General features: G+C 47.1%; 1 protein-coding gene across 1 annotated transcript; it reads right to left on the bottom strand.

The window, feature by feature from the left end:
- Positions 1-1,706: 1,706 nt before the first annotated feature.
- Positions 1,707-12,196, bottom strand: LOC142564757 (retinol dehydrogenase 7-like). The gene is made up of 5 exons (XM_075675907.1): positions 11,845-12,196; positions 10,832-11,038; positions 9,796-9,978; positions 2,820-2,952; positions 1,707-2,242 (listed from the first exon to the last, which is right to left on the bottom strand). The coding sequence occupies exons 1-5, from the start codon at positions 12,047-12,049 to the stop codon at positions 1,906-1,908; spliced, it is 1,065 nt and encodes a 354-aa protein (XP_075532022.1). The 5' UTR covers positions 12,050-12,196; the 3' UTR covers positions 1,707-1,905.
- Between the last annotated feature and the right edge of the window lie 3,348 nt (positions 12,197-15,544).

The following is a 15,544-nucleotide window of genomic DNA, read 5'->3' as shown; positions in this document are numbered from 1 at the left end:
CTTCTTCAAGGCCTTGACACGACAAGGGTCGGTTGCTAAGTGGGCGCTCAGTATCAAGCAAAAAAAGAAAGCACTGCGAAGTCCACTTGTCAAGTCCACTGTCCACTGACAAGTCCACTTGTCGAAACGTTGGCTCCTGCATTCACCTTGTTCACGTTTTGCTCATCGTCTTGAATTTCCATCTCCCGCATTCCCCGTCTTTCCCCATTAAGTTTAATTGCAATTCTGCGTTGCCTATGGTTCCTTGATTCATGATGCATGTAAAAGTGTATTTCTTCCCCTTCACTGCTGCCATTTTGTAAATGGGACCCGGACCCCGTCAAGCAGTTCCAACGCAGCTTCTTGTCCCGGGCCTTTTTCTCTTGAAGAAATAAATGAATCTTGAATCTAATAAGGACTGCAGTAATGGAATATAGTGCAGTAATAGAACAGACGTCATTACGTCTATATAAAATGTGCAGATTCAATGCACGTGTTGGAATGCATGTGGAGCGAAGCTTTCTTTGCTGGTGATGCACATTTTGTGCTATATAAAGACTGCTTTGGTTGATTTCAATGTTTGAGGGCGTCCAACGTTCTTCCTCAACATTACAACTATGTTTAGTGGCAGGTCAAAGAGAGCACAGTAAATCAAGAAGTCTGTGAAGTTAAATTCACCCTTTTAGTAACATACCGCCCCGGTTTAGAGATATATGCGAACCACCATTATTATGCTCAGGTTTCATGCCGGAATAGCACTGAAACGTGACCATTCTGGAGGATTTGCCAAGAAAGGGCTCACGTCCAGCTCCGCATACTGAGTGGCTACATGAAAGCAAATAAAGCAAATCAAAGAATGCTTTAAATATAATTCACCATACTATTAATGGATCTATGTTCTTCAGAGGTGTCTGTGAGCCAACATTACATGCTATGGTTCAGTGTTTGATGGTATTTTTAATGGCGTAGGGATGCTTAAGGTACTTCCCACACTTTCCAAGAGCCAAGTACCTATGCATGTTCACATCGATGTATGTTTGTATCTAGCCCTCTTAGCGCCTACCTGGGTCACTGGGAACGCACCGAGTGTCACGAATGCACTGGCTATGTGCCGATTCTTGAAGGAACGTCTTTCACGCCAACCCTTTAGCGAGGTGCGCCGTGAATGCTCTGGGTACGTGCCTCTCTTCAATGAACCCCTCGCCAACTTTGATCCCTAAGTATGGGCATCTGTGTGTGCGGCAGGCGGGGGAACAATCATCAGCGTCCGCAGGCACCAGCGCGCCTCTCTTATCGGCGCCATTGAAACCATTGAAGCGCGATCGAGGAGCCCGGCTGCCGCATGACGCGTTTCCAAGCGTTCTCACGTGCCCGAGCGCCATGCATTCGGAGGCCCCACGGTGGTTTCGCGGGGGCGGCGCGAGATGGCGCCGAGTGTTCTTGGGGAAGTGTGAAAGAGGAGTCCCGTTGCAGTACGTGCCTCATCTATAACTCGTTTCGGCGGTGAAAGCACGTTGTGCCGTTATGCTGATTCAATGTTAAGCGCATTACCGCCAACAGTCATCGTGAGATGTGTTCTGCAGAATGTTTTGTTAACCAAAATAGAGGCGCGCATACTCGGTCAGCGGTTACGGGTTATATAAGTAACTTAACCTTTGTACATGTATCCGCAAGTGTACCCGCCGAGATAGCGACCGATCCAATAGCCAGCAGCCACGACAAGCCTGGGAAAGCAAAGGTTCGATTTAATACATAAGACAACTCTAACACGCTTACAGAGATTTATATAAATATGTTTAAAAGGTTTGCATAAAGTTCTTATCGATGGCGCTCTCTGTAGTTTTGGCGCTGAGGATTCAGGTTCCGTTCAAGCCATGTTCAACTCCTCGAGCCAACATCAAGCCACGCTCACGCCAAAAACGCTTGCTACTTTCTCTTTACGAGCGTCGATATCCTGCGGGCCGCGTCCATGACCTCGTCAGCCAGCTCGGCCGGCGCGACGTTGTGCAACCATCGAACCAGACCCAGCACGGTGGCTCCCGGTCTGTAGGACGCTCGAGGCAGCTTCTCTTGAACGGCCATCCTCATCGCATCGACCACCTCCTGAAGCTCGTCTCTCATGAAGGACGAATGAAGGACGTCAGCAGTGTGCTTGAAGTAAGCGACGACTTTCTGATTGATTCGCTCGCGCACTCTACCGGGAAGCAGCTCCAAGTCCCGGTCGAACGCTTCTTCCATCCGAGAGTGGTTCACCAGCGCTGTTCTGCAAATGAAAGCAGCGTGTGAATGCAGTTGACACGGCCACTAATAAGTACAATTTTAATAAAGCAGATGAGCATATTTCAAGTTTCGAACATTGCAAAAATGCAAAATGGACGTCGCAAGGGGCCTCTGAGTAGGGACGTCGCAATTACTGATCGTTTGAGAGAGTGAAAAAGCAGGTAGCCGCTGTTGCCCGCAACTGAGATTACTGGCCTAGTATGGCCAATGGCAGTCATCTTAAGATACGGGGCAGACAGTGTTTCCATATTTCCACTGCTTTACTAATATACATCCTGCGTCTCAAGCCGATATTAATATGCGTAAGCTGAGCACGTGAGTTAGTCATTCACGTTTACAGATGTCTGAGTTCGCAACTTTGAGCCACGAACGTGAACGCCTTTCCATCCTTTTCCTACGCGAAACTTTTGCCAGAGCACTCCGCCGCCAGAAACTGAATGGGTTTATTAACGTGCAGTGCCTTTCACGACAGAGGATATGGGATTATAATGCAGTCGTGTAACATGGTTCTAGAATATTGCGAAGCTATGATGTCCCAAATCGAGCCATTAAACACCAACCTGTATGCTCCTGGCTCGACCATGCACACCCGGAGGCCCGTGTTGAAATACTGTCGACGAAGGCCGTCAGCCAGAGAAGTGCAAGCACACTTGGACATGCAGTAAGCCAGGTACTCGGGCATGGTCATACGACCTGGGGAAAACCGCAGGAACAAAATTAGGGGGAAATTTAGCGGTGTAGGTGGAGCTTTGATAGAGTGAAATGAGAGAACAAAAAAGACAGCAGATTTTCAATGATTTCTTCTGCTCTGTATTCGGTAAGTCGCATTCTTACACAGTGAAGACCGCCATCCTATTTCTGACTGCTTGTTGTTTGCGTGCCATGTACGGAAGAATGGGCTAGAAGCCAATGGTTATATGGTTGTCGCTTTGGGAAGAGGGGGTTCGGTCGCACAGTAATGTAGTAACTTAAATGAAAAATTAAACAAGAACATATTGTAATATTTAGGTGTTTGGGATAAATTCGGGGATATTTGGGAAATAAAAGCTTCCCATAGATAACCCTTTCAGGCACCGTGTCTACAATTGTGAACACAACTTGTTTTTGACGGTTTTGTCGAGTGGTGACTAAGAAAAAGCAGCACACAGGAGAAAAAAGCAGCTCCAGGTGAATTAAAATCCGTGCATTCTCAACGAGCCTTGATTTCACTTACAACTTGCTCCATAATACTGCAGATGACCGCTTTGCTAAATGTACTGCTATGTTTGACGACACCTTCGACGTGGTGCGTTCCGGCAGCAACGTAGAATAAATTTTTTCTTCACTTGTTATATATGCAGTCAATAATAAAACTTAGCATATGCTTCATGCCTGTAGTTGAACTTATTATTCAAAAGCAGAGGCTTACTGACTGAGCCCTAAGTAGATAATTACTTACTCTCTAAACATTGTGACTCACCAGAAAATGCGCAAGGCAATATAATACTGCCATGTATTTCTTGCAATGCAGGGTCGAGTACCACGGAATGGTAGTTACGTAAGTTGATCCATTTTATAGATAGCCATCATGATTCACGCCTGAGTTGGGCGTATATCTTCTCTGTGAAATATACTACGTTCTTTTTGCATAGAAGGTAATGCTTGTCGTGGTAACAGATACATGTACATAGAGACTTTAGCACCCTCAGGCTCTGCATGTATTGGTAGGCTGAATATATACAGTTGGAATGTATAGCTTTGTTCAACCTTATATCTGTAACTATTTCAAGGTGTGCTCAGTGGCTATGGTGTTGGGCTGCTGATACAACATAGCCACTGAGCACGAGGCCGCGGGATCGAATCCCGGCCACGGCGGCCGCAGTTCGATGGAGGCGAAATGCGAAAACACCCGTGTGCTTAGATTTAGGTGCACGTTAAAGAACCCCAGGTGGTCGAAATTTCCGGAGTCCTCCACTACGGCGTGTCTCATAATCAGAAAGTGGTTTTGGCACGTAAAACCCCAAATATTATTATTATTATTTCAAGGTGGTTGCACATGTTACTATTCGAATAAATTCGATTCAGACACTTCTGATGCATGAAGTAAATTTTTGCTTATTTTGTGCATTATCGTGGAGAGGTTTCCCTGTTGTCAGTGTATAAGTTTCGAGAACTTGCGCAAAACAGTCACATTTCCGGTTTCCAACTTTCGGCAGGACATTGTCCAAGTCAAGCGTCGGCACCGCGACATTTGAGATGGCCTTTAAATACAAAGTTTCATTAAAACGTTTGGAAATTCAGTGTGTGTGTAAATCGATGCTTAAACCACCGGTGACGATGTAGCAGCTGTCGTAAACGTTTCTTGCTTTTAAGTTTCCGTGAGTGACTCGGAAGTATCCGCTTGTAGAAATACCAACTCCGACGCCAAAGCTTCTACCTTATATTATGAGTGAAACAAATCATTGCCACCTACGAGTTTTAAATGAAAACGAAAATACTTTTTATTTCTTTTTAGATTTGCAATGCTGCTATACTGAACATTTGGCGGTTGTGGCGGCTGTGGAAATGAGGCATTATCATTGCGACGGTGTTGTTGGCTTTGATGCCATCGATGCTTTCCACGTTTTCTTGCAACCAACTGGCTCTAGGTGCATCTTCTGTGTTGTGTATGTGCTTTGTTTCAGCCTGATCAGTAACATTGTCATGTACGCCTCTTCAGTGCCCCCGACGCTGTTTGAACTAGTACGACAGCAAAGAACTTAACACCAACCAAGTACCATCTTCTGAACAATTTATATATGAAGTGCGCATAATGTCACCCTCGTCCATCACAGTACTATTCTGGCCTCAGAAATACGGGCCCAAACGCCACAGCTCTCAGAGTCTGTGTGGCGCGCAATATCTTGCAATAACTACTAGAGACTGTGGTTGCGCGATGGCACAATGGTCGCAAATTCTGATTCGCCAATGCACAGTTGTTGCAAATACAGACTCTCAAATGCAGATTGCTGCTCTGACATGAGATACAATTCTAATGGTGGGGGTTGTGGACATAGGTTGTCATTTTTTCGCCGTATGGTGGTGGTGAAGCTGACGATGACAAGGTCCTTTGATGACGACAAAAGCACGTCGATGATGATAAAAGTCATCCTGAGCGCATCAAAATGAACCGGTAGACGAACGGAAAGACGAACAAGGCAAACAAAATTTTGAGCCCTTAACTGCTGTCGTATGGGAATTGTGATTGACCGACAAACAGTAAGCGCCATCAATACTCGCACTTTTGTTGCTTCCATCGGCATGAAGACGACCAGGAGTTGCTTGCACGTCTCCACACAGAAATATTATCAGATGACATGCCATCTCCCAGACCCAAGACGCTGCACTGGCACATATATATAATCTAGCCATAACACCTCCGATGCACGACATCACCACTGAACAACGGTGAGAGCCGTGGTAGCAAAAAACCCGATTCGGGTAACTAGCCTGGGTAAAGAATCTAGGTAAGTGCATGCCTGAACCGGTATCGCACAGGAATGAACTTATGTTGAAATAGCCTCATCCGTCTCTTTGTATTGCTAGAAGTTAGGCGTTGCCAGACGAAGTTCAATACTGTAGCCAGGATTGACCTCAAGTGCCCAAGGTGTCCGGCGTAGGCAAATGGATGGCTGCCACCGCATGGTCTCAGACTTATACTACCCTTTCCGATCAGACCAGTGTATGCACCACTGTACTGTACGCGCGCAGCTCCTCAGTTCGTATGGCAATGTACGGGCGCACGACATGCGGGCCAGCAGCGGAACAGGGAATGATAGCTTTAGGAATGATTGAACAAAGCGTGACAGTGGTTTGACTTCGCTGCCGCGCACTGCCTGTCACTGGGGGTCTTCTAGCACGGCAAGCGCACATTCGGCTTGCTATCACAACAAAATTTGTGGCGACCATTTAGATCGCCGCCCATGTGCGGATGCGAACGCCTTTGAAGCGGACACGGTTGCGGAGCCGTATCAGTACGCATTTTGTGATTGCAACATCTTTGAGAACCTCCGTGGTTTCCCGAAGCGACAATGAAGGTTTTGTTAAAATATTTCTGCAGGGCACGAGAGAAACACATTAAGTTTGATTCATGTACAAAGTACTATGCTTATTTGAGTCTGTCCTTCAGTGGGATTTTTTCTGTCCCGCACAATGCCGTCGTAGGGTCTGTTAAGGCATGACTTACTGCGCCTTCCAAAACACATTCGCCGACCAACACTCTCGCAACAATCGCCACCATCGGCGACTCGAACCGCGTCTGCAGAGCGTACTATACTTGCGCACAAGTGAGAGAGATTCACATGTTTACTTATTCTGCGGCGTTTCCCTTCCGCGTCTGGGCAAACGCGCAACCGTCGCTCGTGGTACCTGCGTCGTTTCAGCGTCTGTTCCGAGCAGCCAAATGACTGTCAAACGCTGCCGGAATACTGCGCGCTGTAACACATGTGCAGCAGCCACTCTCCCATTGGTTTTCCTTCATAACCACGAAAGTTGTCCGCGAATGTAGCATGTCCGCTAGATCAAAACGAGTTTTGATCGAGTGGCCGTGGTATTAGAACGCAGTATTCTAGCACACACTGTCTGTTCATCGTGCAATACTGCGCAATGGTTATGATTGTAGCGCAAGGATTCTACATGGCCTTGTATGGGAGACAGTGGTACAGTAATGCTTTATCCAGTTGAACTTCACCTACTTGTCTCCCGATTCTGTGGACCGAAGTTTTACGTCCCGGTGATTTGAAGATAATCAATAACGATTTATTACGTTAGTCCTATATTTTTCTCTCACGACTGTTTTGTGTCGGCATGTTAAGGGAGGGCTTCGCGCTAATTTCCACCAAGGGAATAAGGTCCCGGAAAAATTTGACAGAAACTTTCGCCATCGCTACGTTATTGTTGATGTCGTGTGCGGTGATAACTTAACATTCATTTGCATGCAGAAACGTCGGTGTTTTTTTTTGTACAGTGGGACGTGTTTAGTCTAAGTGAGGGTACGCAAATAATAATTTTTGAGAACGAATCTCATGTGAATCGAACAGTACGAAACGCGAATCAAATCGAGTCCTCTATCGAATAGTTTTCGAATAGTCTTCGAATATGAACAGCTGTTAACATTAATATAATACAGTGTTAAAATCCCAGCATTCGCTTAATAATGAAGTTTGTGTCAGTGCGCTGCGCATAACAAAGTACCCTAATATTAATCTTTATTTGGAGCATGCCTGCTCGCGCACCATCAGGACGGCACTCCTAAGCTGGTGAGCGTTAGCGCGTGCCTTTGAGAATAGAATGAAAATTCCCGTTGTCTGCGGTGATAGCAAAGTTACAAATGCACTGATTCTCCGTTAAAATCATCGCTGCATAAGGTTCTACTATTAAATAAAGTAATGTTGCCATCGACCGTATTAGGAGTTGTTCCCATGTATAGTGCAGCATAATACTCGAATCCAATGTCTGACTATAGGGATGCTCGACTGATTTTTTTCTATTACATTACCGATTATTCAGTCATTTTTTATACTTTAATTGTTTAATCGCTTTAGATTGGGGGTTTCTCGTCGATTAATTAATTGATTGAAAATTTTTCCAGGCACTTTTAAAAGGTTGAAACACAGTCATCTACTTTTGTAGGACTCTATTTCAATGTTTCAGAAGTGGAACCAAGTTTGAAACGCAAATGTATACACGTTTGACAGATGATAATCATTAACTCGCTAAACACTAGCTGCAGTTGGCCATGGGGGGTCTTTGAACAGATCAGCAATATATGTTATAAAATGACACTTAGTGCAGAATTAAACAAGGTACACGGCAGTAGTGGATCTCTGTACAGTACAGTTAAACGAGAAATCAGAAAGAATGACAAGCGTAAAAGCTGAACTCCAACTGAATGATGCAAGAAATTGCAATATGCACTGGGGAAAAAGGAAAATTACTGGTTTAGGATTTTAAACCACGTGCTCCAGAGCGAAGGAATGTCAATTGGCTGGGATCATCGGGCGAAATCGATGTCCTCTCGAATGGACACGCAACCACCATGCGAGAGTAGATGCTCGGAGGCTATAGATTTGCTGGAATCCATCGCTATATCAAGTAGAAGTTCCAGACAGTGCCAGAAGGTGAGGCGTGGAGACACGGACACAAGAGAAGAGGACCAGACAACGCAAACACCGGGGTATGTGTTGTCTGGTTCTCTTCTCTTGCGTCTGTGTCCGCGCGCCTTATCTTCTGGCACGATAAATCTCTACCAACTCGCTGGAGTTCCTTTGGTTCTAAGCTCCAAACCGGCTCGCATGCGGTGCCACGATGGTCGACGACTGAGTTCCTGTAGTATGTCTTGAACTGCGAGGGCATTTGAAGCCTCCAGCTTCGGGTGGCATGGCGGCGTTTGCGGTGTGGGGGAATAGAGGGCAAGCATTCGACTCGGCATCACTCGGGACGTGGAAAAACAGTCGACAGTCGCTCTAACACAGCCGCCCAGGTCACTGGTCCTGCAACGCCATTCCTGTACGATTTCAAAGCTTTCGCGCCAGCGCTGTGAAACTCTCGAGAAGTCTCTGCAGTAGCAAGACGCCTGATTCAGGTAACTTACCTGGGTAAAGAACGGTTGTAAACTCGGAGTTGAAGCAATGTCGCGCCCCGGCAGCTTTTACAAGGTCGATTTACATCTGGTGCGAAAGTCGGAATGAAAAGTGGTCGGAAAACCTATTGCTAGAACCTATTCCTACTTCAGCCGTCCTGAATCTACTTATCTAGCCTCTTACGCCGATCCAGTGATCCTCGTGGCCACGCGGGAAACCGGGATTAATTTTGACCACCTGTGGTTCTCTTACGTGCACCTAAGTTTAAGTAGATGAGCATTTTTGCACTTTGCCCGCAATGAAATGCGGCCGCCGTGAACGGGATCGAACTCGCGACCTCGAGCTCGGAAGCCTATCGCCATAGCCACTGGTCTACTGGGGTAGGTAATCTTGTCGTTTGTCAGCGCGCATCTGAACCGGTACATGAGCTGTCTTGCCTTCTGCTCCCGTCGAAATTCGGAAACAGTGACGGGGTTCTCACCCGCGACCTCGTCATTAATCCTCGAGCGCTGGTAGTGTTGCCGTCCTAAATCGATGAAGTTTGTAAATCATTGGGAACTTCTAGTGAGCAATGGTGGTCGAACGATAGGTGTCTCCGGTATCGATGTCTCGCCGAAGATTCCCGTATTTGTCAGAAACAGAGATAAAGACGAGTGCCTTTGTCGAAACTTTCGCTCCACAGACATCTCTCGTTTGACCACTGTTGACCATTTCATGGATTTATCTTTCGGGGAAGATCAGTCTGGTTTGGATTCATGGACTCCCACTTACTGGAAACGGTACGCAGATTTATCATATTATTTGAATATGAAGCAAGGCAACTGAATTTACTGAGCATGAGCAAAGCAAATCTTCAAACCTCTATCTGCAGTTTCTGTTATTTGTGATATTCATTGGACATGGAACAAGAGAGAGAGAAAAAAAATGAAACACAAACCCAATAAACTTGTCACGATGACCAGCCGGCCCCGAGATTTCTTTAGCAGGGGCAAGAAGGCTGTTGAAACCGACAGGGCTCCAAACATGTTGACGTCGAAAACTGACCGCACCCTGCTTATGGGCTGCCACTCAATGTAGCCCAAGCAGGCGACTCCAGCGTTGGCCACAACCGCCCACAGCTCTGCGGGCAAGAAGAACAAAAGTTCCGAACTGCCTTGAATTCGTGCGAATCAATTATGCGACAATGGCTGTGCAGAGAGATCTTTTCAAAATAACAGTACCCAATTACAACGTTCTTGGGAGTATTTTGCCAAATAGAGGACAACTACCACCATCATAGTGGCTGAACTGTATGGACGTTGCGATGATGCGAATTCTTCCTCGTGATTTCTGGTCATTTCCTCGCTCATTAGGGATCACCACCGATGATCACGACACCATGAAGCCGCTATCTAAAAAGGTGCATAAAAAATAACGCCTACGAAAGGCTGGACACCTACTTTGTAAGAGCAACTCTAGAAAGTTCCGGAACAATCTAAGTGTACTGAAGTTAAGAAAGAAAGAACTTGGAGAGACCATAGCATTGGAGAACTTGGAGAACTTCATAGCATTGTGTAATTAGTTTCTTTATTGGTCTCAAGTATGATGCTTATCTTTATGTATCCCCCTGCTGTAATGCCTGCCAGGGCGAAGCAGGTATGAAATGAATAAATAAAATAAAAAATAGTATGCTTGAGTAGGACTCGTTTTTGGCTCAAGTGGTATAGGTTCGGCTTGGGAAAAATGGCTCAAAAGAAGATGGCACATAAGACAAGATCAGCAGGAGGGATCTTTCCTGTCGTCTAGTCTGAGGTGTCTTCTTTCGAGCGATTTATTTCAAAATAAAAAGTTCATAGTACATCACACGAGAGAACAACTGCCGATCGAGAGCTCTTAAGCCTCACATTCGTACCGTAGTTTAAGGATTGCTGCGCCAGTTTTTCACCTATTCAGCTTGACTAAAAGCCTATCGATGAGTTGATTGAAAACCGCACCTCTTCCGTCCAAGTGGCTTTCCACGACTTGTAGTGCTTCATGTATTTCTTCTTTCTTAGTGACGTCCATTTGCAGCACTAAGGTGTTCTCCGCGTTCTTTATAACCTTGGCACCGTCACCTTTTTCATCCAAGCACCCCGCGAAAACGAAAAATCCTTCCTTGGCCAGCTGCATCGCCAACATGTGACCGAAGCCGCTGTCACAACCTGAAATAATAAATAAGCCAAAGAAATAGTTGTGCGGCATTTCTTCTCGTGGGCGTAATTGTTTGTGTCATATTGAGAGTACCTAAGAGAGTTCTTGTACTATGTTATGAAACACGATCGCTCTACTTGAAGTGAACGGATCCGAAAATTTGAGGCCGGGTCTCAGTGCTCAGGAATTTTGACGCAAGCCGTATGTAGAGATCACTGGGGAAATCCTTCGTCCTACATTCGATAGGCTGATAATGCTGACGAAGGTCGCTGACGTGCCGGTCAGAATGATTGTTAATAGAGAGTTTTGGCAGAGCGTTTACGGTCCGCTCCGCTCAGACCAGCCTATCACAACAATTGGCACGCAGCCGCTCAGCAAAACGCTACTGAGAACACTATGCGCGTGCGCACAGCACACATAGCGGCCGCGGAACGTGGGACGCTGACCACGTTCCGCTAGGAACCTGATTTAGCGGTGCGTCAGGGAGCGTGTAGTTGCTTTCGTAATCGTTTTACCGCCAAGCTGAGAGCACGTCAGTGGCATCTCTGGAAGACGCTCTTGTTAGATAAGCGAAATCAATGCATTCTGTGCAGCCACCGGTGCGCGTGAAACGTGTGCGGAGCGGAGCGCAAGCAAACGCTCTACTAAAACTGTCTAATGTCTTTTCACCCCAGTAGTACGAGGAATCTTTCAACAGCCGTTTATCCGCGGCACCAAACGTTCACAGTGAGGAAGCTTTTCATCTCGCCGTAAGCACTGAGGTAGGCGTCGACAAACCTATATAATGGCGTCGCGTTTGTCAGCGAACACTTCTTACCGGTGATGAGAACGCACTTCCCTTTCGGATCGACCAGCCCATTGAAAAGCGCTCGGCGAACGTGCCACAGCAACCAGTATCCAGAGTACAGCGCCAGCACCGCCAGGCTGAGGTTCGTGGCGGCGGACAGCAGCGAAGGCAGTCGCTGAGCTGCCAGCCACACCAAGGCGGCCGCGGGGATGGTTAGCTGGGCCACCGTGGGCATGTTCTTTTCCCAGGAGCGCGGTGCCAACGGTGTGCCCGCCACAGACCCAAGTGACAACTCGCGCTGGACGCGCGCGTGCTACAACCCGCGTGCATTCTTTGTGCCGTCGCCAAGTGGCCTCGGGACGAGAAAGCTACACGAGTCCGGCGGCCAAGGATAATGCAAGTAGGCGGAACCAATCTCGACTTTTAAAGCGCCTGCCATCGTATCCTCCGGTCTCGCGCGCTGGACAGCGCCTTTGTACGGGCTCGCAAGAGAGAGTTATGCCCATTAATGTAAAAGAATGGGGCTGTTATGGAGAAAACAACGAGCGAACGCATTTGCCATGTAGTCTAAAACACAGAGTCACCTCACCGTGCACCCTTTCTGTTTAACATAGAGAAAATGAGGGACAGCAGGCACCTGCGTGCTCGACGTCGCGACGAGGAAGCAAACGCTGGGGCGAGGCGCGTCATGGGCCGCTATTTCGAAGCGGTGCCCGTTTCCCATGCTATTCCTTTTTCTCGCTTCGTCAGTTGTTAGGGCGACGCTCCGCCAGCGTTGTCAATGGCCGCGAACAGTGGGCGATAAGAGCGGCATAGAATCGAGCAGAAGGCATCGCTGCGATATCACAGTCCCGTTTCGCTCCCGAAAGCATCCGCGAAGGTAGGTGCCAGAGGCATCCGCAAGCGTTTTCAGTGAACGGGATTGAACCAGAATTTATTTTATTAAGACGAGAACACACGCAAACAGACGTACACGCAAACACGAACACAGGCACGCACACGTTTGTATTTACGCACCCACACGGTACGAATACGTGCATGCACACGCACACAACTTCTAACAGAAGCTTTCTTAAAGGCTGTAATTGGAAGTAACCTCGAATTCTGAAGCTGAAGCGCACAACTCGCAAGTTATTAGCGTATATTTTACTTTGAGGTCCCGTATCCACGCCATGCAGTACTTTTCAATCTGTACGCTCTGCCCCCGAAGCATTTGAAACTTTTCGCAGTTTCTTCATTAAAAACAAACAAACAAACAGCTTCGTGGCCAGTGGCGCATGAAACGGTGACTTGTGAACCTGACAATAACAGGTACACGTAGACGAGAGAAGACACGTTGGAAACGCCATTGAGGAAACCACGAGAAAGCGACCGCATGGCATTACATGTGCTGAGTACAGATGGTAATCGCCTCCTTAGAGAATCGCGAAGGAGGGTTTTACAAAGGCGACTGATTCGCGGCATTAATTCCTTTATAAACACTCTTGAGTGTATAATGACTGACACTCGGGCATATACAAAGAACTTTTGCGAACTTTTGTGCGAAAGAACGGCCTAGAGACCTTAGTTGCCGCATATTGAAAGCAGGGTGACCATGGTTCGATGGCTAAAAGAAAGAGAAAGCTGGTTAAGAGAAAGCTGCTTGAGACTAGCGTTGTTAGGCTAGCATCAATAATATATTGTATCGGGTCTGCAGCTGGTGCAGATTTGGCAGTGAAGGCCGGAAACTGCTCCACCTGGGTGATTCTTTCCGCTGCTCAGCAACATGTTACAACTTGTCCATTTATGAGCAAAACTAGAACACGGTAAAAGTAAAAAAAAATTAAATTATGGGGTTTAACGTGTCCAAACCACTTTCTGCTTATGAGGCACGCCGTATTGGGGGACTCCGGAAATTTCGACCACCCTTTGGTTCTTTAACGTGCCCCTAAATCTAAGTACACGGGTGTTTTCGCATTTCGCCCCCATCGAAATGCGGCCGGGATTCGATCCCGCGACCTCGTGCTCAGCAGCCCAACACCGTAGACACTGAGCAACCACGGCGGGTATCGGTAAAGGTGCGAGCCAACGTTTCGACAACTGGACTTCAAAAAGACAAGTCCACTTGTCGAAACGTTGGCTCCAGCTTTTGCTTTTTTCCAGTTTTCTTCATTGTCTCGAATTGCCATCTCCCGCCTTCATAGTGCCAATCAGTTGCTTGCATTAGTTATATAACCACTAAATAAATGTCTTGGTGATACGGGAGCAGCGACACAAGTACTAATTACTGTAGGCTGATTTAGGCTTGCCCACGTACGCTCGTGTACTTAGATTTGGTGGGCATCGTTAAAAGAAAAAAAAAAAAAACCTGGATGGCAGAAATTAATGCGGAGTCCCACGCCCTCCCCTTCCACCCGGCTCACAATTCCCGCATTTCTCGTAGCCGGTCCGTTGCTTTGGGACGTCAAAAAACCCGCGATTTTCGTTCCGAAGCTGCGACCTCGAGCTAAGCAGGTGAATACCGTATCCGCTGGAGCACAGCGGTAAGTTGTGATACGGGAGCCCCGAAATGCTCGCTCTCCTGTATTCCGCTGGCGTGCGAATGCGTTCCGCTTTGAAACAATGGGCGCCGTTGCCGTCGCTTCGTGGTGGCGCGTCCACGTCGTTAAGTGTGGTGGCTCCCGGGGGGGGGGGGGGGGTGACTACCTCGGGCGGTAAATGCCGCTGGCCGACCTTCGGGCGAGCGCGGAAAAAGACGCGCTTGATGTTAGTTTCTGGCCATATTGTTTTCTACGTTAATCTACGGGTTTCTCCCAGTTTTATACATTCGCTGCTACGTATGTTACTTCACGCTCTGCGCGCCTCGTAATGCAACCAGCCTGTCAAAAAAAAAAAAAGATCTAAATGGTCACGTGGACCGATCGTAACATAACGGTATAGGGAAAAGTTCGTCCGGCCATTTGAAGAATAAACCTTACGTTTGAGGAGAAGATAAAGAGAAGCTATTTCGCCTGGAGTGCGAATCAGTGACGCGTATATCTTGCTTCTGGCTTCGAAATGAGGGCTTCTACCCAGTACGGGGTACCGACCAAGAAGCAGGCGATTCTAAAAGTTTCTGTGTAGCTACAGAAATGAGCTTTTTTTAGTTTGTTTCTTCTTCATCGTCCAAAACCTGTCTGTTAGTGTACCGAGTCTTGGACAAAGTGACGTTGACAATGTCTTCTCCAGCAAAAGTAGTTAAAATGTACGCAGAGGTGCGCGAACGCTCCCCCTTGAAGCAATCTTTCTAGCTTTCCTTTCTTTTCATTCCTATTATTTCTTTCGGCCAGCTTCAAGTCGGAAGTTTGTTTCTTTTTAATTCAGTGGGGGCGCCTTAAGTCCCCGTCGTATAAAAAAAGAACTTGATGTGAAAGTTGAAAACTTGTTTCCTGCAGAGATTTCCGCATCGAGAGTTCTTTAATATACCAAGGAGGCCAGCATGCCGGTGATTGCGAAAGGCTGACTTTTCGGGGAGGAACTCCCGGATATGTCGTGTGCCTCGGCGAGTCCAGAACCGCTGGTACACATCAGATCCTCCAGGCGATGTATCTTATTGCCCTTTGCACCTTCGCGTGCGCTGCAACTCCTGCCTTGTAAAGTAATGCTGCTTGTCTGTGTTAGCAGTTCTGTCTGGAGCTCCTTTTCTTTCCTTTCTTACGCCGTGTCAGTTCAGCGAGATGTGTGCAGCTCAAACCGGTGCTTTTGTGAAAGT

This window comes from Dermacentor variabilis, chromosome 11, assembly GCF_050947875.1.
Source record: "Dermacentor variabilis isolate Ectoservices chromosome 11, ASM5094787v1, whole genome shotgun sequence".
Classification (NCBI taxonomy): domain Eukaryota; kingdom Metazoa; phylum Arthropoda; class Arachnida; order Ixodida; family Ixodidae; genus Dermacentor; species Dermacentor variabilis.
The sequence above is the reverse complement of the archived record's forward strand: the minus strand, read 5'-3'. Positions and strand labels throughout refer to the sequence as shown.